This window comes from Trachymyrmex cornetzi, unplaced genomic scaffold (genome assembly GCF_001594075.2).
Source record: "Trachymyrmex cornetzi isolate Tcor2-1 unplaced genomic scaffold, Tcor1.1 scaffold324, whole genome shotgun sequence".
Lineage (NCBI taxonomy): Eukaryota > Metazoa > Arthropoda > Insecta > Hymenoptera > Formicidae > Trachymyrmex > Trachymyrmex cornetzi.
Genome location: NW_017297941.1, coordinates 194261 through 219811, shown reverse-complemented (window position 1 = coordinate 219811; position 25551 = coordinate 194261). Strand labels below are relative to the sequence as shown.

Sequence of the window (25551 nt, the reverse complement as noted above, 5' to 3'; positions counted from 1 at the left end):
GTATGAAAAACATTATCTGAGATAATTTCCGTCTCTTATTATTTCGACAGTATTCACTCGAAATAGTAATCGATGTTGTTTCAAAGAAATCCTTCAATTCTTTAACGTACGATTGAGCATTTATAAAAAAATTATCTTTTATTTTTATGCACACTGTTAATCAGTAATACGTAAAACTCATTAAGATTGGATAAAGGGAAAGAGTTGAATATATTACCTCGGTCTGGTTATCGTTTGCATTTCTGCAAAAACGAATAAATGTATGTGTATATTGAGCGTAAAGTTCTTGCTAATATCTTAAGTGAAATGTAGTCTATCGTTTTCACTTCTTGCCTCTTACCCAAGAAACCGAATTATAGAGGGTGGAAATAGTCGTGGCGAAATTAAGATTAAGCAGAAGAACGGAGAGAGAATAAACTAGCGCAGGAATTTGCTCGTAGTCCTTATGGACTTCTCCCTAAGGACAGCTAAGCAAGCAAGTAACTGGTTACAGAAACGGTACGTTTATAGAGACAGCGAAATGGCTCTGGCCAACTCTGTACGATAAGTGCTCATGGAATCGAGCGAGCGAAAACACATAAGGACTATGGTGCGAGAGGGTAACAACGGTTGCTTGCCTCGTCGAGACGGTCCTCGTGCTCTCGAATCGTTCCCTTTTGCCACGATCTACCGTATCTCTCTCGCTGGCGAACCGATAGCTCAATTAGTCACGAGAACGAACTCGCTTTTCCGGCTATCTCTTTTCCCCACCTTCGGCGGTTGGTGGTGTCGGCTGGTCATGAGAGAAATGGCCGGGGCGAGTCCTTAGGTTTAGGAAGGAAGGAAGGGCGGAAGTCGATAAGAGGCAAAGTGGAATCGGGAAAGCGGCGTTGTGGAAGCGCGTAAGCGAAAGATGGAAGAGGTAGGACGACGAGCTAGGAAAAAGAACGGAACGAATGAGGGACGGGATGTGTTGGAGAATGCGCACGCGAACGGGAGAGGTTTTACCGCGAAAGTTTCTCTTGGGAGGGAACGAACAGAACGTCCGCGCGTTCTACCAAGCGCGAGCGAGCAAACCAACCCATCGATCGATAGATCCGGAACCGGCGCGCCGCGGCGGCGGCGGCGGCGGCTCGTTTCCTTCACCTTCTTTTTTTCTCTCTTTCTCTCTTTTTACTAAGTCCCGCTCAGGGGACTGTACTTCTCGGTGGAAGCCTAAAGTTGCAGCTTGAGAGAAGAACACGGTGTAGTAGATCTAGTAGTACTGTGAGCGAATCACGAGTTAACGAGTGAATCGAGTTAGAGGTTTGAGATACGGAAGTTGCTGAAAGTCTTATTGGAAAATAACAAGATACGACTACGACGCATGTTGTTGAGTATCGCAAGAAAAGTTTCAGAGGAAGCTAATTAAAGCAGCTAGCTTAAATATATGTATGTAATAAAAAAAGGTTGTAATGTGCACGAGACGTGATATTTAAATCGGAACTTTCTACTTTGTGAGCACATTCTCGATCCAGCGGAAACGATTGACGCGTTCATCGAAATTCGTAGATTTCGGTAACGCTATGTGGGCGCGCGCATTGACAAGCACTAAATCCAGATTGAAGTACACGAAGTAGATAACGCAAAAAGCTTTCAGTAGTTTTATGACACCTACGGTAGAGTGTCGCGCAATTTGCGATCGCGAAAGCCATGCGCGCGACGTGACTTCGTTTCGCGTCAATAACCGAGATATTTTCGGAATTCCTGACGATTTCCATGGTCAGAATATTTGAACGCACGGAGAAAAAGAGCTAGGAAAGAGAGAGAGAGAGAGAGGGGAGAGAACGGTAACCATATCACCGTTGATTCTTTTATTCACGATGAAACGATTTGTATCAGACGCACGACAGTGGAGGAACCACGAGGCGAGTTCGTTTATTTCATGCGCCACAATACGAGCGCACGCATGTGCGTGCAGAAAAAAATGCCGATTAATCCGATGCAAGAAGTAAGCGGTGCGTAGAGAACCCGCGCGAACGAAACATGCTTCGGCGTGTTTGCTCAGCTCGGATTTTTATCCGGCCAATAGCGGTATGCCTTCACCGAATAACGCGCGGCCATCGTTTGTGCGCGCCGTCAGCACGTGAAATTCAACCGCGCGGCCGCAATTGCGAATTTCACCGGGACTAACACACATACACACCTTGCTTACATACGCGCTCTGAATATTACGTTTTTTTTATATCGCGCATGCAGGTACGGCCGCGGGCTGTTTTTTACCTGGGAGCTCGCGATATTCGAGCGAGAACGAGCACCGCGAGACTGCGAGATTTTTCCGGCAAATTGCAAGGTCGTTTTGCTTAACAAAAAGTACGAAGGCATCAATTCACTCGTGAATTTTTTTAACTGATGAGAAATAAAAATAAAAAGGACTTTTCGCGCGTCGTTCTCGTAAACGTCGCGGTTTGCATTGAAAGTTTAAACGAGACTATCAAATATTCAACAACAAAATATTTCTCTTTAGCTAACTCGACCTTCTGATTCCTCTCTCCGTTTGGAAAAAAGAGAGCGAAGTGAAAGACCGGTGCGGACAGTTTAGATAGGAGCGACGATACAAATAAACTACTACCCGCATCTCTACCCCAGAACTCTGATCTTCTCTCTGATCCTTTTATCTTTTAATTACGCGGATTTCGCCACCCGTTTAATTCTCAATCCGCTTTTCCGACTTGAACCCAGTTTTCTCAACGCTTCCGCGATTCAATATAGAGATAACAATCGCTCGCCGTTTGATAAAATAGTGCCGACGGCACTATCTTTTGGGGAATATAACAATATTTTGTAAAAAATTATTTTAAAAAAGTTATTCCAAGGAAAGAGATTATCTCGTAAAAGCTGGAAGACGGAAAATTACATACGAAGAGTAATATATATCCTAGAAATAAAATCTGGAATCGTAGATCCAAATAAATGTTAAGAGAACGCTAAACCGACACTCACGGTTGAGCCAACGCATTACTTCGACGAAGGAAATAGCGTCTTGAGGGGAGAATCCGAGAGACGAGGATAAATAAGAGGAACGTGCAAATCTCTGGAGAGCCGAAACGTTCTGCGCGCCTTCGCGATCGATATATCCGAAAGGCTTTCGGACCGTGGGAAACACAGTGATTCCCGGTCCTCGAGCGAGGCGAGGAGCGTGCATGCAGATCGTGCAGCAGCTCTCCCGCTGGATATCGTGATCGTTACGGCGCATCTGAATGCGGACTCTCCCGCAGTCACCGTGTGTATTCGCCCGGCAAGAGCGAGCGGCGAGCGGCGGCCCGTCTCCCCGTGCGAATTGAAAGTGCTGAAAGTCCCGTCGAGGCGAATTGCCAATTGCTTCGTCGCTCTCAGCCAGGGGCTTACTACGGCACGAAATTGGAAATACCGTGGCGCGGCTTTCTCCAACCGTCTGCCGCGCGAGACCGGCGAGACAGGAGTCGGGACTATATGTATATTCACTCCAGCGTGTATATACATACGTACATATGCAGGTTGCGGGCTATATACAAAGACGGCGGGATTTGTTTCGATGGATAGAAAGGATGGTAGATACGCGTTAACCTGTCAAAAGTTTAATCAATCTCCGGATCTCTCGCGGACGTGATTTCGAAATCTCGCGGATTGTTCGCAAGGAAATATCAGTTGTATTGGTCATAGAGAGTGCCTCGAACTTTACGAATCTCGTTGAATCTCGTCGAAGATAGCATCTCTGGAGAAACATACTTGTTCGCCAACTTTCGATCGCTACGTCATATGACGTGACGAACCAACCAAAGATTAATATCCTTTCGAGCTATCGACTCGTATCTATCCCGTTAATTTCACTTCAATTATTAATCGTTCTGTCTGTCGAACGCTGTGAGATCACGACGCTCATTTATAATGTTCGTCTCGCTGATCTGTATTGTGAGTCAACGTCAATATTAACGGGATTATTCGCGCACGCAGGCGTTTATGTCGAACCACGCGTTAAATCATCGTAAAACACGCGGAAAAATTCGCGCTCACGCCCTGCTTGAAAAATACAAACATATATACATGCACGCGCGCACAATGAGAACGCGGTTCATGTATGCCGTGATTGCCGTGAGGCGCGCGAGATTCCGCAATACGTGGAATTCGTACGCGATATTTGTACGCACGACGCGTGCACGCAACAGGCACGCGGGATCAACAGACCGTGACGATGGAGAGTGTGGTCGTCTTCGGCGAGGCGTAGGCGTGTATCGACTGAGAGTACCTCGATTGTCAAATGCGCAGGGGATCCGTGTGCGGATTCGCGTCGGGCTTGTGTCGCGCCGCGCAGAAGCTCAGGCCGAAGCACAGCATCAGCAACGCCACCGAGCCGACCAGCAAGTGACTCGACCAGGACACCGAGCACTTTCCTGAAACAGATGGCATCCGTCCGTCATCGACTTGTCTCGGTGATCCCCCCCTGGCGAAACACCGATCTGTAGCTACCCACGGGAATTTCTCCGAGAATAGCTTAGTCGGCCTAATCGACGTGCCGAGGTTCAATATTATTGTCGCTTGTAATGCCTTAATCAGCGCACCAAGATTATAGGCTAATAAATTGAGACGGATAGATTTGTCTTATGGCGTAGGCCAGGAATTAAGGAGATAATTACTTGCAGAAAATACTTTTTCAGATATTGCAGTTAGGGAGATAAAAGATTGCTTTTCAATTACGCAACGGCTCTAATTAAAAACATCACTACGATATTACAATATTATAATCAATTTTAATCCTCTGCCGACAACATGGATTCTTAAAGGCACCATCGATATTTCGATTGCTCATTCTGATAGACAGATTTAAATCTGTACAAAATATGATAGTAAAACAATATTGTTAACCCTCCGCGAACCAGGTGGAAAATCAACATACGAGTACATCATATGTGGATATATCTCATACCCCGTGCTAGACTTTATCATAAATATGCTATCATAAATATACTAATTATTTAGTATGATTGGTAATAACGCATTCTTCGCAATTGCATGAAACCGATGACATGCGCGCGGTACTTTCTAAAAAGCTATAGAAATTCATTTTGCTGGGGTATGTCACATCTCACCTGGTTCGCGGAGGATTAAAGCTTTGACAAGTATACCAGAATTTTTCCAGATTTTCATATAATCCGAAACAAAAAACATTTGCTCGTGTTTCTCAAAGGCCCTCTATGTTGATGGAAGAGTTAAAACTCCATATTGTCGACAAAGAGTTAAATATTATATTATTATATATTATTAATTTTGTCAATTTTAGACAATAGCTTATCTTGATACTAGTATAAATAAATGTTTTCGATAGAAATAAACAGAGCGAAGCATTCCATTTAAACCTGATGACAATATAATAGCATAAATGAACGTAATAATAAGTATAACCGATATTGTTACTGACGTAAATAGAATACCTATAAATCTAATTTAACGCTAAAACAATAGCAATATTATTTATGATTGTGTTATAATTTGGAATATATCGATGGTAATGATCGGTTCGAACAATTTTAGATAATTGGAACGTACTGGTGCTTCTATCAGAATTTATAAATAAGTTTAATTTTCAACCCGCGAGAGATGTCGTTTAACTAACGTTTAACTACTCTATTGGAAATATATGTGATTCGGTCGTCATCGCTGTGACATTGGTTTTGACGTCGGTTTGACCTACCAATCCGGGTCTATTCCTAGCACTCACCTGGGATTACTTGTCACCTGTACACCGAATAGCACGGATTATGCTGGATATATTCCATAACCCTTCAAAATTCTATCCAAAAAATGTACAACCGCGCCCACATTCAAAACATACTGTGAAATTGGTTAATTTTATCAAAGGTTTCCTTTGTCGATGCAAAATTGCTTTTTTTATATATATTATAACTAAAAAAAATGTTGAGACATCTTGATGAAATCTTCATATTATACAAGAAAAAAATTTAAGATTATTTTAATGCAACAATTTCTATTTGACATAGCAGCGTGAAATAAATAAGCAAATATTTTCTTCGGATTTTATCACGCGGTTAAACCGGATGCGGATTTATCAGAGATGATCCTGCATGCAAAATACAACGTATGCATCCGCAGTCATGGAGAATCAATAACGAATTATCCCTCGAGTATTGAAAGGGAAATCATCGGATCGACGATGTCGAGTCGCATCGTTACGTGTCGCGTTGGGAAATTACGAGGAAATCAGAAACTACATCTGAGACCAGTGAGATGTGAATTTGTCCCGTAAAGTTACACACAAGAGCCATAAGTCTCGATTGATTTATGTTAAGTCTCGAGAAATGATTGTAAATCGTTGAGTGTTCGATAAAACGCTCCGGCGAAACTCGCCTGCGAAAATGCAGAAAGTTCCATTACTGATTCCATCGTCGTCGTCGTCGTCGTCATCGCTGTCATCGCTTGATAGTTACGTCTTAAGAGTAACTACGTACGGACACATATCCGCAGATTTCGCCACGTCGCGTCGCATCGGAACGGCAATTTCTCGCTGAAGACGTCGTTAAACTAGAAAACGAGCAACTAAAGCAACTCTCCTCTTTCGCGCGCGCGCGCGCGAGCGAGGCTGTCGCGAGCACGTTAATTAGATATCAAATTAAATCAATAACTCGCGCGTCACATTCCGCCGAAATTAAGTTCCGGCATCATTCCACGCGGTTCGCATCCCGCGATATAATACCTACATCGCGTTCCTGCAGACTCGAAAACGATGTTTCGAGGGTACTCACCGAGATTGTAAACGTTGGCCCCCTTCCCACAGGATTCGCGTACCTCCCGATTATCCCAGCCTATCGGATACATGACCAGGCCGCCGCATATCATCGTGGCTGTAACAAGTTTACGAAAATGGCCTATCAATTTTTCATTGCGCACTTGAATTTACACTGTAAGAAATTTCTCTTGTAAACTTCCTGAAATGTTGGAAGTTTTGATCCAACAAAAATGTGCTGTAAATTTAAACAGTTATATTGTGATATTACAATAACATTTTGTGGTAAAGTATATTCAAATCTCTGGTGTGTATGCGCGGCGAGCCAGTTTTATAAATTCATAACAAATTTCTGTTGTAAATTTGCAAATATTGTGAAATCACAGTAAAACATTATATGGTTTTGCAAATTTACTGCACATTTTTATTGTAAGTGTATGTAAATTCACAAACATTTTTAACAGTGTAGCTACCGTTGAAAAGTGTCGACCAATTTCATCTGTTTACTCTTTTGTAGTACTGATAATATTGTTAAGATGATTAAATAAGTTTCTTCCCCTTGAAAATATTACTTATAAAGATGAAGAATGAGATTAGATTGCTTTGCTTGCAAAATATGAATATTTTAGCAAAAAAAGCTGCATTGCTCACGCGAAATTTGTAATTTTAACGTTGTGTGATCAAATGCTTTTCTTCTAAAATAAATAGTATTATGACATTCCCAGCTTCATCCTGCATCGATCATGTCTGTGACTCTGTCATTTTTCGAAAGCAATCCTTGAACGTAGAAAAGGATCGAAAACAACGAACTAACTTGAAGCGCGTAAATGGAATATGTCAATGTTAGAAGAAGAATGACGTCGCTTGATATCTATTTTATTTGGGAACAGTTCATTATTTCGCTGTGAAATGCGAGTCTCTCGCAGCTCCATTGCTTTCGCATCAATTTGAAACGCAGCAGGGATGAGTTGTCATTTTTGAAGGTGCATTATTTTTTTCTCATGCTCAATAAAAGGATACGAAGCTTATTTTATCATATATAATTTAATGATATGCGAAAAATATTTTTCTTTCATAAATGATAATAGTAACGGAACGTTGATGGTAACGGACGCACATATAATAGCGAAATGTAATTACAAGTTGCGAAAAATATAATACACTCACCAGCGAGCAATTGCAAGGAACCAAGAATCCTCGTGTGCTTTGGCGTTTTAAGAATATGCGGAAGGAATGACGATGCCGCTGCCAAAAGTGTCAGGGCGCCGATCACTGCAATCGCGACGCCGATACCCATCGTGACTGTGCTCGCCTGCCACCAAGCGCTCGGTATGTCCCAAAAACTGCAACGAAACATCGCTTATGATAAAAAAAACTCTGCAATAATTTAATTAGAAACGATTATGACCAAATCATGCCAATTTTTGTTAACATCGTAAGTTTACATCTTCAATTTCATGGATCTTGACTGCTCATCGTATGTTTTTGCTGAAGAAGGCTAGCCAAAACATGTACAAATCTCATTTCATTTATGTAAGATAAAGCTTTTTGAAAAACATTACGCACCGATCACTCACATGTCAATTCCCAATTGCCCGTTTGTCCTTTATTTATTTTCATTATTTATTACGGGAATTTCATTATTATTAATTAGAAACCTTTTCCGTATCTTTTAAAAAGAATATTTATACATATATAGTCAGTGGCAACAAGAGCATTATTTAATAATTCTTTGAATGAAACCGAGTATATTATGATTATTGGTGCAAAAATGTATTATTTGTTAATTGTGTAATAGAACGATTCAAATAATATCGAAGTTTCAATTAGTTCACAATGTGTTTATCACGAATTTAACGAAATAAACTTTATTCGGTATTTATATATTTATCTTTCTACATTAATCAATAACATGCGCAGTGCATATGACAAAATTAGCGCGAATTTATCGAGCCAATGCCTCAAGCAAAACGAGGGAGTAAATTTATTTTCAAATAATTACATCCTGATGCAATAATGCAATAATATTATAGAAACTAACTCATACGTAAAATCATTCGGCTATTGCATTTCGATATACAATCAAAATTTTCACAGCAAAATTAAGCAAAATCAAGTTAAATTATATGATGGATTTGTAGAATTTTCTGGTATTTTGAACAAAAATTGATAATTTACATTATGTAATTTATAACACAGTTTTTCAGCTGATATCTTCATCTTGGAGTCGCAACTTGAATATTTCAAGTGCACAAATATGCTATAATTTATCAATGAAAAATATTATAAAGCAGACACAAACACAAACAAACGTTCTATAGAAATTTAAAAAAATATAACGTTGAATGTTATTTCAAATAAAGAATCAGCTCTCTAGTGAAACTGCCGATGCCGAAAAACGAAAGGGTGATGCGAGAGGATATGGAAACGAACGAAACGTAACTGTGCGGAATATTTTTCGTTCTATGCAAATATTATTTGTGAGAGATATCGTCGCGTAAAATATTGTATTATCTGTTTTTAACTTCTCAAAGTTTTGATCTGTTAACCATATGACTAAACACGATATTTTTCGGGATGGTATTCTAACATAAAACATCGTATATATTGTTCCGTCTTTTATTTCGCAAAAAAAAAATAAATTATCAATCGTAGCGAGCAAAGTTGAAGCCACTCGTATTTCTTACATTTTCGTAACTTTTCCTTCAACCTACTATTTATTTCGGGCGTTGCTAATTCGTATAGCTTTCTGTGTCAGCTAACTTTGAATAAATCCGATTCTCGAAATATTTTGTGCATATTTATTGAAATGTCGTTGCAATAACTGTACTATTAAAAGAATATTCAGTAGTATAATAATGACATAAAAGATAACTTTGAATATTTTAGGAAATTATTTTGTGAAATTTGTGTGCCGTGAAACTAATCAATAAATTGCCGAGTTGATTACGTGCCGAAAGGTAACGTTAATAGAACTATCGAAACGTCTCGATTTGCAGAGACCAGCTATTAGCACTTATCGTGCTTGTATTGCTTGCATTAGGGAGCGGAAGAGAAGGGAGATACACATTTCGCGTGTGTACGCTATCGTGCGCACTTGGCCAATCGGGAAATTGCTTGTGGTACAACCGACACTTTCGAGAATCAGATATTGAAACAGCTATAATGCGTATCCGGTGAGTTTACATTGCGATGCTGCAAAAAAGGTCGTTAACGCATGGAAATCAACGTAATAATAATAATAATAATAACAATAATAATAGTAATAATAATAACAATGTAAGATGCATTTTGCAAAATGTCGACATTAAACTCACAGAGCAGATCTAATCATTAAGATTAAATTCCCTTGAAAAAATTATCAGTATTATTACATATCTAATGAATAGCGGATCCGACGAATCCGTGAATCTTTATTTGGCCGAGTCTATATCGCAGATGAAAAAGGAACGAAAACATGAAGCGGTTTCATAAGATGGTGGTAGTGACACCATCCGACCTACATACGAATTTACGAAAATTAAATCAGAGGTACATACGCGAGATACATATTTTTATATCCCTTTTTGTAGCGAGATCTCGTTAGAAAGAGTATAAGCGGAATTAAATCTGTGGATGACTCATTGTCGACGCTCGTGTTTGCCACACGGTATTCTCGATGGAAAGTATAATACATGTTCTTTTTTACAAAAAAAAATCCTCCCGAAGATAAAAATATTAAGGCAATGCTATAATTCCATTTTAGCTACATTACAATAATAGTCATATACTTTAATTAACGTGATATTAACGTCGAAATCCGCTTGTTTTAAAACTGATTCGAGAATAAAGCGCATTAGAGAAAATCAAGTTCCGTATCTGTTGACGAGCGTTTTGAAAAATGTATAATAGCGATACGCGCGTTACTTTATTTTTTGTCTTTTCCGCAGTTGTATATGCTCTCGTGAAATAAGAACACACACGCACTTGTCAGAACAATCTCCATACAATTCTATACCGCTACTGACGTCATCAATACATACGTATAGCTAAATCGATCATATTGTCTGTTATAACTCTAACAAACTAACAAACTAACAACTCATGTAGCGCAAAACTGTAATTCTCTTAACTGTCAGGTAAGACTCATCGATTCAAGCGGCATCAAATGAAACCTCAGATATATTACGATTTCTACGACCATCTGCGAAACACGTTACAGATTGCGCGTACGAGTGCATCAGCGATGCACGAGGGCGGAGTGTTAGATCAATCAACGAGTGCGCAAGCAACAAAAAAGAAGAGGACTTGCATAATTTGTCATGGGTCGCTGCTTCACTTTTACCATATACATGCAAACTTCGCATGTACTTTCGATTGCAAATCCTCTTTGCAGTCGACAGCAGATGTACCGTAATTCGAATTTGGAATAGACTTTAATTTTTGTTTTTAACGTTTTCACCGATTTTACGGAGTGAATACGGGGATTCGATTTTTTATTATAGTTGCGGAAAAACATAATGCGGTAAAAAAACACATGATTTGCAAATACCTTTGTATTTTGCACTCAAAATGCAACTAAATCCGATTAATCACGCGCATTTTGCACACCGTTATTGCGACTATCGTTATTATGGTCATTATCAGTATTATCACGTAAACAAATGTATATCGATTAATATGGTATATTGATATTAACGATATTAACATTATTAATATTACGAAAATTTATTTTCGTGCATGCTTAATGAGTGCAAATTTATTTTAATGCAAGTTTAATATAAGTTACGTGTAACTTAAATATATTTTTAATTACACAATATAATTTAGAATTATTGTTATTTATACAGTGTGTCCGGTAAGTTTTGACAAAATGCTAAACTAAATAGAAAAGTCCTCTACCATTTTGCAATTTTCGCAATAATCAACGAGATATTATCTAAAGATTGTTGAATAAAATTAACCCATAAGACAACTTTAAGATTTCTTTCGGTGTTCTTTATGAAATATCTTAAAGATGTTTCTTAAAGAGAACTCTTAAAATTGTTTTATGCGTCGATTTTAGACATTCTGCTCATTGAATAACTAAAACAAAAGTTGCGAAAATTGCAAAATAGTAGAAGACTTTTCGACTCAGATTAGTCTCTATCTACATATGAACACTTTGTCAAAACTTACCGGACACCCTGTATATTGTTTCTGAAAATACATAGAAAATTGAATGATGGTACTTAATTCAATTATTTTTTCACGCTCGGAGGCTTAAGAGGATTGACCGTAAATTAATTTCTACATTAACAGGCGAAAAATATTTCGTTTATTTAGATAAAACAAATAAGATGTAATCGTTCTTTGAATGTTTTATGTAATATGCCATCTCTCTAAATCTGAATGTTTTGCGCAGAAAAAAGAAAAAATCGTGTCTCATTTCTTTCGTACTTGATTCTTCATAATTCCTTTTGTTAACAATAATGCCTCAGTTTTAATGCCGCGAGCGACCACGACTTTTACGACCACGTACGCGACAAAATTGATGTAGTTTGCGAAGAAAGTTTTTATAGCACGATATGTCCGTTTTTTTACGCGACATTCTTGCAAAGTATTTTGTAAGAAATTATTCTACAAATTGTACACTTGAGTTCGACTAAAATTATCCGGATTCTCGTTCTGAACTCAAATTAATCCGTCCGTCACCAAAACTTCGAATATTACTCCCTCGTGTACAGCTCGCGAAAGTGTGCAAATTTCTTTTTCCACGCGCACGACATAAATTGTGTAATTTAAATTTCACGATTCACGCTGAATGTTCATTTCCAGCAAGCGTTTAATCCTCGTTTATATTAATTAGTTGACAATGTTACATGTATTATTTTTATTATTATTTATTAATAAAAAGCATCATACGTAAAACGTTTCTTTAAACATATATCAATTTTACTCCATATTGCTATCGCAGGGAACGAATATATTATTTTACTCTGATAATATAATAATTCGTCCACGCGCTCTACAATCTTGATCATCAGAATAATATTTTCTTGAATTAGAGATCTCGTTAAAACGAGGTAATTAAAATGGCGTTTGACGGGAGGTGTTTGGCATCGAAAATCCGAAATCCCGGTCCCGTTTTAGTTAACCGGCTCGTTGATTCACGAGAATGACTCGAGCAGATTCAGTGAACAACTGTTCCACAGCATTTCGAGCATTTCAAACGGCCCATGAGCAGCGAGTCTCTTGCTTCTCGAGATCCTTAATCGTAGTTACGTACTTGCACCCATTCGCTTTGATATGGGAATATAGTGATGCGAGAATACATACCTGGAATACCTCGCACACTCGTAAACTATCTCGGGCGTGGCGTTGGGCGCCCTGATTCGCGGGTAGTTGCAACGCCGAAAGGAACTGAAGTACGCGTCAGCCTTTCCCAACAGTCGTCCCTGAAATGCACAAGATCGCGGAAATGCGGTTGTTACTCTATTACCTTTTAACGCTAGGCTTTATAATAAAACTATATTAAACACCAAAGCTCGCTAATTTCCAGTAAACTGGAGGTAGTAAACTTGAAATTACAGGCTGTGCCGCCAATGAAAATATATAGAGCTCATAAATATTAAAGAAATTTGCAGACTTAATTTCATCCCCCCTTTCTAACGTAACTTTCCTGAGTTGTTTGAGTAGAATGGAAGGTAATTGCAGAAATAAGATGAGGAATATTTGAATAAGTGTAAAGTAGAAACGTCGACGTCATTTGAACGCTGCTGATTCGTGGCACGAAAGATTGTCGCGTCGCGCGAACATGCAACAGCATCCGGGGCAAAAGACTTATACAGTCTATTCATTTATATGCGAAGGCGATGGCATAGCAAGGGAAATTTTCTCTCCTTTCCAACAGATTTTACACGGCGCCAAAGAAAATGTCTCGCCGTCCTGTTTGAATGCTTTTGATTGCTTCTCTTAATACGGAAAAAATATAGCGTGACCGTCTGGCGGAGAAGTAATAAGCTCGCTTGTCGTTTGCCAAATGCCGTTTCCTTCGAGCATGTTTCTTTTTTCGCATTTGTTTCCATTAATATACCATAATAAAAGTCTCTGACTAAACGTAAAATTACGCGAAAAGAACTTATTTTATAAATAAGTTCTTTTTTTTTATTAAATTTCTTATTTCCTACTTATAAATGAATCTAAACGTTTCTAAGAATAAAAAATATATATAATAATTAATATAAAAAGAGGATTACAATAATATTTTTATTGAAAAAAGAATCATCTTTTAAAAATTTACTTTTCCATTATAGTGACAAAATTGATTCAAACATAAATCCTAATTAAACAAAACTCTGAAAAAATCATGTTAGATACATACAAACGATATATTATTATACTGCATACGAGACTATATATCATACAAAATTACGTTCGTATAAAGTAAATGCATTCGTATGGAAATTTATGTTAACTATGATCTATTCAAATTTACTACACTCCGATCTATTCAAATTTATTATATCGTTTGGATCAACGTGATTAAAAATTCTAAAAAAAATAAAAAATTTATACAAAAAAAGATCTTACATTAACAGATGAAGTTATCATATACTAGAAAAACGTTTTTAAATAAAATACGCAAAATGTAATTAATAAGAAAATTAATTACATTTTGCGTCAAGTAGATCCGAACAAATCAGTAGAGTTAATAATTATATTTATTTACAAACGTGATGTCATAAAATGTAGTACTTAATTTACGCTTATAAAAAGCTATACATGCTATAAATTCTAAAAAAAGGACACTTATATAAGTTCACATAGACAAAATATACACATGTATAATTGGTTCTAAAGAGAAGCACCATCTGTTAATTAAACTGATGAAACGCTTTGGCTAACAAGATTCCTCTTGTAACAAGGCTCCCCTTATAGCTCTAGATTCCTTCGGTGATTCGCTATACGGAGAACCGATACGTCATTAATCCTAAACTGTACAAACGAGCTCTCAGAAACGGATATCCATGATCAACGGTAACAAGATCTCGGAAAAGTAAACTGTAATTTCTTTCACCACCCGTGGAACCTAAAACTGTAAAAAGGTTTGTCAAGTCTATGTACAAAGTTAGCTGCCTAGAGAAAATGTAAAATAGATTCGAAGCGGAAAAAGTTGCAGTTTTCTGACCATATAATTCTGAAAATCAGGATTCTCTCTTTCGAGAGGCGGCTTCGTTTGCGACGTGACGCGTGGAATATGAACAATTTGGTCGCGAGTGAGGCCAAACTACCTTGAATCTACAACAACATCGGCCAGGCCAGGTAAAAGCAAGTAGCAGTCACACCAAGTACAAAGTTACCCGACGATATTCGCCTCATCAACTTCTCTCTACCAAGTTGTCGGTGCCCAAAGCGTTCTTGTCGCGTTCAAGAATCTTGTACGCGTAACGAACGTCTCAGTAAGTTTCAAGGACCGAAATTTTGCTTCGCGTCACAATCAAGACTTTGTTACACTTGTTGACAATGCCGAATTGTAGTTAGAGTGAAATTATTCAATTGTCTGAATTATCTACAGGACTTTTTGATGTATAAGTGCATTATTGTTTCGTTACATGAATATAATTATTATTACAATTTTCAACATACATTTTTACTAATTTTTTTATTGCCATTCTAGTTACAAATGTCTAAAAAAACTTAATAACTTTGAATTCTTTATCATATTCGTTAACATGATACATTTCTTTTGATATTGAGGTTTCTTCTCTCGCGTATCTTTCACTTTATTATAATATAAATTCCTTTTAGTCCGTTCAACTTTGCTAAACTACTAATTACGTGACAAATATCTGTGTATTGAGACGTTTGCGCTGTAGAACTAATGTTTTAGTTTCGTCGGTTCGTTCGTGGTTTAGAACGAAGAATTCGATTACTATCGCCGTTCTACGATCCATCTTGTCGGATGACTCGAGCTTGTTCGATTTCTCACGTTTTCTTTGCCGTCCTCCTTCCACTTCTTATTTCTCTAGCTTCTCTGCTTTTCTTATTTCCAAGTTGCTCTTTTCTCACTATTTTTCGTTTTTGTATTTCGCTTCTTTGTCGCAAACTCCGCTACTATTCATCTCGTCCGATTTTACATCTTGTGCACGGACGAAAATGAAACGTAAATAGCTAGTAACATTATCCACGAGTAATGTTGCAATCTTATCTCAACATTAAAGCTCGCAAGTTCAAAGGCGTTTTAAAACGAATATCCTTTAATCCGCGTTTTGTCGAAGGCATGCGCTCGCCTTCATGGTTCCCAGCTAATTTATTGAGAAACACATCGATACATGTATAATCGGATTACACTTAACTACGCAGCAGAAATCAAGAATTAATGGGAATGAGAATTGGAGAGCCGTTGCGCCGCTCTCGTTATTCGTAACCCGACCTCAGCAAGTCCTGAAATTCGAGTTCGCGAGTTTCAACCGTCTGATCTTCCAATGAATGGCTCGAGAGTGATAAATGAACTGCCGCTTGAATATACGTGCAAAGCACACGACATAAGAAATAACGTGAGAAAAACATACAATTTTCCGTTTAATATAAGTATACAACATTCTGTTCTCTCCTGAATTATAATTTCAACGTACCTCGATACGCTAAATGTATCGATAAACTTGACACGCCTTATTGAAATCATGAAACGTTCTTGGTATGCACGTCGTTGAAACTCATAAATTTACCAGTACCTTCGTAACCGAACACGCAATTTCGTCAATTTTATCACGGCGCCTATTAAATCGCTTTATGATCGTGCCAGAGAAATTCTCACAGTCGTCAAAATCGTCGATACGAGACCCTTCGACGATAAGCGAAGAAGCGAAAACGACTTCTTCATATCTTCACGTCATCGTCATGTTAACGATGCGAAGTCCTTATGGAGATACGGAGATACGTCATGGAAAATGCAAAAACTACGATCGTGTATGTGAAATTCAGAATGACCCTTCCACGTCACAAAAACGCGAAAAACGATGTCATAGAATTTTATAGTGATGGAACAGAGCAGTGAAGTTAAATTTGTAAGCGTAGGTGAATTTCCATAAATATAATTCTAAAAGTTGCTACACGGAGAGAATTTTTTCTTAGAATTTACTCTGAAAATATGGTACAACGTATATTTCAAAGAATTTTACGTAAATTTCTCTCATTCATTCATAAAATTATAATAAAATATGCATAAAATAAATTTGATTAATTTTACTGCATTGTAAAAATCTTTAGGATATTGTATTGTACTTTGCTATTTTTCTTTGCTCGTATTAAAAAAAATAATTTCTTTGGATGAATCCAAATTTCTTTAAAAATAAGATATTTTGTACAATATCTTATTGAATTGAATAATATCTTATTTTCAAAGAAATTTTCATTGATCCAAAGAAATCATTTTTGTTAATACGAGCAAAGAAAAATATCTTTGAAATTAAGATTTTGTTTTCAGTGTACCACACTATGAACTACCGAGACAACTACCATATTTTCTCAGGGTAAATTAAAAAAAAAATTCTCTCCGTGTAAAAATAAGGTAAAAGCTATCAATCATTTGTTCGCTAATCGTGCATATCGGACTATCGGCTAGTAGTATATCATCGCGGAACTAATTCAGTTGTAAACGGTAATAATGCTATTTTATCCCTATCCGATTGGACGAGTTGTGCTTTCGTATTTATCGATACCCTACTTTATAGCCCCATTAATGTCACACTTTAATGACCATTAAACGTCCAAGAGCGCTAATGTATCGCGCGACAGAGAAAAAAAAGCGGTATCGATTTAATGATAAAGATTTAGTGTTAATTTACGTAAATCCAAGAAAAACAAGAAGCAGAAAGAACAGAACCCTCGTGTTTCGTTAATCATCTGTGGCTACCTCATAACTCCTTCAAGATTCCCTCGCGATTAACTGTTATAATCTTTAAACATTGCTCCAACGCAGAGTTTAAAAACTTTTGAAAGGTGCATCTCTACTTTGATAATTCTTTATAATGGCATAACATAATTAAAAGCGCGTAACGAGATTGCTCACCTGAATCCAGTAAGGCAGATAAAAACCGGAGCACGCGAGAATCGAGGCCACAGTGGACAGAGTAGCCCACAGCACGCACAGCACTGTCATCTCATCGGTTTAGGAGCGATCACCTCTCTCCCTCACGCACTGCAGTTCATCCTCCATCCGTGCATAACTGTAGGGGACCACCCCCCTAAGCGGTGTCAGGATCACGAACTTCGACGCACCCACACGGGAGATCGGGACCTGCATACGATCGTGGACAGCCGATCCCGACAGCCGCTCTCGACAACGTTGACCCTCGTCGCTGTTAAATCCTCTCTTTACGTCATGGCTGGCAAAAGGCGACGATCGATCGTGCGAGTGACATTTATTAGGGTATTGATGTTCCTGTCGCGGCTCGTTTGACACTCGCGGGCTGTTAATTCCGAAATCGATCGACCTCCTCCTAATCGTGGATCAGAGCGTGCCTGGCGATGCGTTCTCTTACGGGTTCGAACATCCGAGTGCTTTAATCATTCCCTCTTAATCATTCGGTCTTTATCGTCGTTTTCCGATGTAACGTCGCCGACGAGAGGCCAACGCGAAGCCGTTAATTCAGATTCCACGAGGAATTACTCGGCTCGTGAAACGTGACCGAGGTGGTGTCGCTCAGAATATCACTTCTCCGAAATGAGTCACGCGGTTAATTCCGATTCCCGTTCTGTAACATATATATCTCATGTCGCAAAATTCATGCCGAATGACGATGAAGCGATTTCACACTTACACCCTGGGAAACCACAAGAAAGTTACCCTTCCAAACGATTGCACAGTTCACTGCCTCAAGTTCCATAGACGAACCACTCTGTTTGTAAGCCACAACTGTTATCCAGGTCCAAGTTCATTATTCCACAGAATGCATCAATACCGCTGGTTAATAATCCTCTTTCGATAGTTGTCCCAAAGATCGCTTCCCAAAGTTACTACGTATCGTCATATGGATCTGGCTAATTATTCAAAACGTGGCATTTATTAGGGAACGTTCAAGAAGAAATTAATGATGTGCAAGTCGTATCCTCTGTTTTTTCTACATCGCGTTGTTAATTCACCAAAAGTCCGTTTTCATCGAGAATTCACTGATGGACCTAAATTCTTGCAGAGATGGTGCTTTGTTCCTCTGCCAGACGCCTCCTCCAAGGTTAATTATAGATGCGACCACCGCTACCCACGCTGCGGTACTCGTTCACCACCACGCTCCCGATAAGTGAAGCACGTTCGTAAAAAGTATTCGTATCATTCGTTTTGGAGTCGGGCGCCCGCGCCGTCACTCTCACGTTCGCGGCGCGAAAGATGTTGAGAAAATCGCGAGACAGAGATCGTGTGGCGGAAAGTTGATGTCAGATCGATGATGTTTCCGGGTAGAAATTCAATTTTCAACACCTCTTTCTGATGCGAACGGAGACGAGACGACCGATGACGAGAAGAATATAGCGTGCGCGGATATCATCCGAAATTGTCGACGACGATTAGTCGTCGTCCGTCGTCGTCCGTCGTCGCGCACGGCGCCGCTTCGTGGCTGCGACTGAACGGTTCCGTTCTCCACACTCAGCAGCGTTCCTCTCTCCTACCCACCCGCGTCGGTTCGCACCGCGTCGCGCCGCGCCGCAACCGCACCGTGTGGGAGGACCGAGGGCGCCCGACGAAGCAGGACGCACCAGCATCCCGCTCTTGGACATCTGGCGAGCACACGCCGCGCAGTGCACGCGTGGAGAACGGCGACCTCCGATATAGTATATACACGCGTTACACGACGCGACAGATGTGTGCGTGCGCAACATAACACGTGTACGAATCACGCTACCCGTGGACTCCGTATGTTAATGAGAGATCAAATAATCGCGGTACATTCATCTCTTCTCCACTTCCACCACCACCTAAACGTTCTTACTCCAAATTTCCAACAGATCTGACATCGGTGAAATTCGAAGTAGAACATCGTTAGGAAATATCATCTCATTATCTGTTTTTCATACATAGTTTATAGCGATAACTAAAAAATCTCATTCTTCTCTCTTTCCCTCACTGGTTCTCTAACATTAATTTTCCTTGTATTTTTCTCTCTTTTTTAGCAACGTTGCTATATTGATACGGATTTAATAGACTCCCTGATATATTGATTTAAGAATAAAGAACTTAACGCTTCCGTTATCATAACACGTAAGTAATCTAAATAATTGAGGACTTATATTATCCACACACATACCCACGCACACACTACTACCATTAATAAAATCGTTTATAACAGACCCTTCAATTAACTTACTACATATCCCAAAATCATCGGAAATTTTTTTTAATCACAAGTTTTTTAATCAATTTAGAATCGATTTTTCCTTAGCAAATACATGTGGAGACGTTAATAACTTTTAAATTACTCGTAGTAATTAAGAAAAAAGGTTTTTACTTAACAAGATTGCGGGAAGACAAATATATCGAGGAAACAGAATTAATTATTTAATTAATTTTAGGTATAGTTACTATAAAAATCTTTTATTTGCAATAATTACAAAGATGTGTGATGCAAATAATCAAAAGTTATAATAAATATAATTCTTTTTTTTTTTTTAAGAAAACAAAATTGGATAGAGATTTCGTAAAAAGACGTAATTTTCAGATACACTATACAGGATGTTCCGTAAGTTTTGGCCAATCGCTTTTGTGTAGATAGAGCGGATTAAACTGAGTCGAAAAGTCCTTTACCATTTTGCAATTTTCGCAATGATTAACGAGATATTAATTATTAAAAGTCGTTAAATATTGTTCTTCAATAATTTTTTACTCAAATACTATCAACTTCACAGAAAATCTGCAAGAGACAAAAATCATTAATTTTCTTCTCATAGAACTCTAAGAATTTTTTTAGAATTTTTTATCAACTTTTTATTGCATTTTATTGCATTTTCTTATTTTTACCACAAAAGAATACGGTATTAAAAAATTCTGAAAAAATTTTCAGAGCTTTATAAGAAGAAAATAAACAATTTTATCTCTTGTTTTTTTGTAAAGTTGATAATATTTGAATAAAAAATTATTGAAAACTAATATTTATTGATTTTTAGTAATTAATCTCGTTAACCATTGCGAAAATTGCAAAATCTCAGTTTAGTCCACTCTATCTACAAAAGCGATTGGCCAAAACTTACGGGACACCCTGTATACGATGCCAATTTATCATCAATCCTATTAGGTAAAAACAATTGTATAGTACGTAAAAACAATTATATAGTACGTAAAAACAATTGTATAGTACACGAAACAATTACATGAAAATAAATGGATGAGACAATAAGACAATTCTTGATAAACTTGGCATAGTCCCAAAAATAAATAATACAAGATGGAATGGTTTATTGCCAAATCAGAAACACTTGCTTTTGTCACAAAAATACCCTGTGCTGGAAATACGGAATTAACACGTAATTGCTAATGAAATTGTACATGCCCCAATTCTCTATATATTGATATGAGATGCTAATGCACAGCGTCGCTCCTTCCATCGTAAAGCCTCCCAGATTGGAATTGACAATGCGTGTGACCTACCCCACACATTGAGTCTTGAGAAATTCGGGAAATCTCGTCTGTTCATATTGGCTGTGGCTCATAAAATTAAAATAGCCTAATTAATGAAACGACTGCGAAAAGAGATGCGTTAAGTCCAGCAAGACATGAGAAATATTTTTTTAATTATTTTTCATGTGATGTTAAATCTATACTGCACAAATGTGTCTCTCCAAATATGAATACATATTTTCAAGGAATGGAAAGTTACTTTTTAAAAGTAACAAGTTACAGTTACTCATTACTGAGTAGAAAGAGTACTAGTAACAAATTACTATTACTAGTTACCGATTTTTAAAAGTAAACAGTTACCGACGACCGCCAACCACAGCGGACGGGCCTAGGGGCTTCTCTAGTCTCAAGCGCTATGCACTGTAAAAAATTTTTTTGTAAAATTACAACAATTATAGTGGGTAATTTTGAGACCCACTGTAATAGTTGTAAACGTCCACGTGTTTATAAATTTGCAATATGCAAATAAAAATAATTTCTTGGTTTGTAACTAAGCAGATTGTGGAAGCACAATTACAATGTGTATGTAGTTACAGGACCGATAATATGGCAATACATTTTGCACTATATATTATTATATATGTATTTAATAGCAATATAGCAAAAAATTTTCTTATATTATATAATATTACTAAAATTTGAATAATTACAGAAAATATTCAAAACTTGCTATTTACATAATTTTCCATATAAAATGAGATATATTTACACAATAAAAGCAAATTTACATAATTTTTGTAGAATTACATTTGTTAATTTCTGTAAAATTGCATAATTTTTATATTTGCAGGACTAATCATGTAATTTTTACATCTATTATAAAAATAACTGTAAAATTCGTTACCGTTACCGAATTAAAAAAAATGTAACTTCTTTACCGTTACAGTTACCAAAGAAAAAAAGTAACGCAGTTACCAGTAAAGTTACCAAAAAAGTAACTTGTAACTGTAACTTCGTTATAAGTAACGAATTACCATTTCCATTTCCTGCATATTTTCCCTTATGTATTCATATTTGTCTTACATATAGAGGACTCGTTTGATAAATCCATCCCCCACTGCATTGTTGTTCCGGTCAGCTTTGCTCCACGTCTATTGTGGGGAACCTCGTTAACATTTCCATCATCCATCATCGACATAGAGACGTTCTCGGTTGTTCCCGCCGGCTATCGACGAAACACGGATGGTCCCGCTTGGCATCGGTTATCTTCCTCTCAGTCACATTAGGATAATGAACCGTCGGGTTTTCTCTGTAAGCTTCAGACAAATGCAAAAAGAGACGCTAAAACTACGAAAAAAGAACAAAAATGGGATTATGGAAAAACGTGGGTAAAAAAAAATTAGAAAAAGCAAATTGACAACTTGTAGCGAAAACGGCGATTTTACGATATAAATTTTGCGAAATAAGACTTTCTATTCTGGTGGACGGAAAAGAAATAAGTGCAACACCCTTTTGTCCATCGTCCGACTTTCCCATGCGCATGTATGGATACGTGTGTTGAAATTAAGGCGAACCGACATGTTGGTGGAACGAGATGGTTTCAAGTATGGTAAAGTCTCATTTCGGTGTAAATTTCATCGAGTTTTATGGTCGACGCTCTAACGCACGCGCCGCCATGAAATATCGTTTGCGTAAGCACAGTTTTATGCGCTGCTGCACTCGCCCAGTTACTCGTCCGCATTACGCCAGCTGTAACATCATTGCAACAATAATGTTAATCCGCTACCGATGGTGGTTGTAACACCGGTAACATCGAATACATTTTAAAATGCTCGACAAGCGTTCGCGCCAAGAAGATCTTCAAAGGAAAAAGAAAGAGCGGTGAAATACAGGAAATTCTCTGAAAACGGAGAGCAAACTCCTTCCCTACGATATCATCGTCCGGGTCCAGGATCCCCTGTCGCCAAACGAGAAAGGCGCTATCCTCTCAAACAGATTATGAGTCCCGGATTTATTTTTACGACCGGCCAGATCCCAGCGCACTCGTCTCTACATATAGAGGACAAGAAGGAAAGAGCAGGAGAAGGTGAGGAGCTGATACCGCAGCTCCTGCTTGATTCGATGGCGGTGCTTCGAATCACGACACCGTAAAATATATAGCGGCGCTTTTTATAGAAAGCAACGCGAGCGAAAATAATCATCGTCGAGCGTCCGACGATCGAGGAAAGACAGGGGATGAAAGCGCTGGATTACCCTTTCCTTCATGCGTCACAGACGGGAACAACACATCATTCCGTCCGGTGCACGACGCTGGAATTGGTTTAATGCGCGTTTTCGTGTATATCGTAAACCGCAGCTGATTACCTAGGAAATTGAGATACAGACGGTACGTGAGACGCGCGAGATCGTTCTTCCTTCCTCCATCCACGCTCTTATCTCAGACCTCTATTTGCCCGAGTAATGAGCTTCCCGCTGCTAACGTTACCGTAGAGTGTACCAACTCCACGGACATTTGCCCGTCCGTAGAAATTCCCCGTGCATGAAAAATAACGGGGGTTATCAGCTCCCGCTATTACGGGGCTAAATGCGTTACTTTCCAGACAAATTATGTATCGCTAGGATCAAAGACAGACGACGCAACGGTTTAAAAAGGATAATGTATCGAATAATCCCACCCCCCTCCCTTGCTTCTGGCTTTTATACGGTACGTGGTAAACAAAGTGCTTCAGGCAGATTGCGCACGAATTTTTCTCTCTTTCTTTCTCTATATTTTTGCGATGAGAGACATTTACGAAAGAAGATCAAGCTGAATATATATATTTAGCCTCATGCGCGCGCTGGTTTTCGCTGGATCAAGAAAAGAGTCTTATCTTCATGCGCACGACCTGGTTACTGAATAAATACGGTTGATTCGATATGCCATCGATTCACTCGGTCTGGTCATCGCCTGGACTTGAAACGCCGTAAAATGCGAAGATATGGATTGGAGAACGGTAAAAGTGATAAAGAAAAGCGAAAGAGGGTAAAAAATACCAGAAGGAATGATCATCTTGTAGTATTAAAATTGTTAGAATATTATAAGAAGGCAAAGTAGTGCAGGAATGAATATACGTTTCAATTTTACGAATATTGTAGGCATGCTAACAAGAACTCGTCGCTCTTGTTACATAACATTCATATGATGTGACGGCAAACTCGCGCTCATATTTCACGTAGTATTATACAAATAGTTCGCGTTTTATATGACAGATCGGTGTAATAGCGAGGGCTCTGCAAAAAGGCAGAATCGCGTACATTACATGGAAAAACCAACGCCGTCCTCTCTCGCGCACACACACCACACACATTTATACATGAGAAAACGAACGAATTTTTCCCTTCTCTCTCGGTCAAATTAATCGTTCCACCAGAAAGAATTCATTTCCCCTTAGGCGTCTAATTACGTGCTTTTTCTCGATCATTTTACGCACTATCCGATTTGTCTGTCATCATTCGAGAGAAAGAGAGCTACAAATCCCGGGAGAATCAGTTAATATCATGACTTACTGTCGAAGCGAACATAAACGCGCTGCAAAGGAAAAACAGCATGAAGAGAACTAGCTTAAAGAGAACCATCTCCGATCGAGCGCGATAGCTAGAAAATTACTATTTTTATAGTTCAAACGTATCTTCAATCTTTCAACCGGAAAATTGGAAGACCAGAATAATGTTTCTGCGAATTAGTGTTACCGCATGCTGTTGCCTATCCAATCTTCATCACTGTCGAGTTCAGTGCTTATAGGTATGTTGCCGACAAGTTTTTTCCAACGTTAGCCTCGAAATACATAATAGTCGCCACATGGCCTCGGCATGGTACGACAGCACGTTTGTTTTAGGAGAAAATATTTTACTTTTTTTTCTACGGAAGCTTCTAGCTGAATCTGAAACCGATATAGGCTTGCCATGTCTAGAAAATTCTTTAGATAGATATTATCACATACTTCAATTCAAATTGGAAAAGATTCGCCCCGAATAGTCATAAAGTTCTAAGTTTGAATCTTAATTGAGATAATATTTTTCGCCATAAGTTCTTTACGTGGTTTTAAAATATGCCAATAGATCAATTATTTTAGTTATTTTAGTTTCAAGTCCGACAGTAAGTGTTAGCAGTTTATATAACTGAAAGATGTACTTAGAATTTACATTTAAAAATATTGTCAGGTACCAAAGTCAAAATTTAACTATATTCACTCATTTCTTACTTATTTGA

At 38.3% G+C, this 25551-nt stretch overlaps 2 protein-coding genes across 2 annotated transcripts in view; one reads left to right on the top strand and one right to left on the bottom strand.

Moving 5' to 3' along the window:
• Positions 1 to 4147: 4147 nt before the first annotated feature.
• Positions 4148 to 19299, bottom strand: LOC108762854 (lipoma HMGIC fusion partner). The gene is made up of 5 exons (XM_018510061.1): positions 17769 to 19299; positions 13034 to 13152; positions 7904 to 8079; positions 6756 to 6854; positions 4148 to 4388 (listed from the first exon to the last, which is right to left on the bottom strand). Exons 1-5 carry the CDS (start codon positions 17856 to 17858, stop codon positions 4252 to 4254), a joined length of 621 nt encoding a protein of 206 aa, XP_018365563.1. The 5' UTR covers positions 17859 to 19299; the 3' UTR covers positions 4148 to 4251.
• Positions 19300 to 23300: 4001 nt separating this feature from the next.
• Positions 23301 to 25551, top strand: part of LOC108762853 (mechanosensory protein 2) — a 41608-nt gene continuing 39357 nt past the window's right edge. Inside the window, 1 exon segment of the mRNA XM_018510059.1 lies at positions 23301 to 23449. Coding sequence (XP_018365561.1) covers positions 23301 to 23449 — 149 coding nt within the window.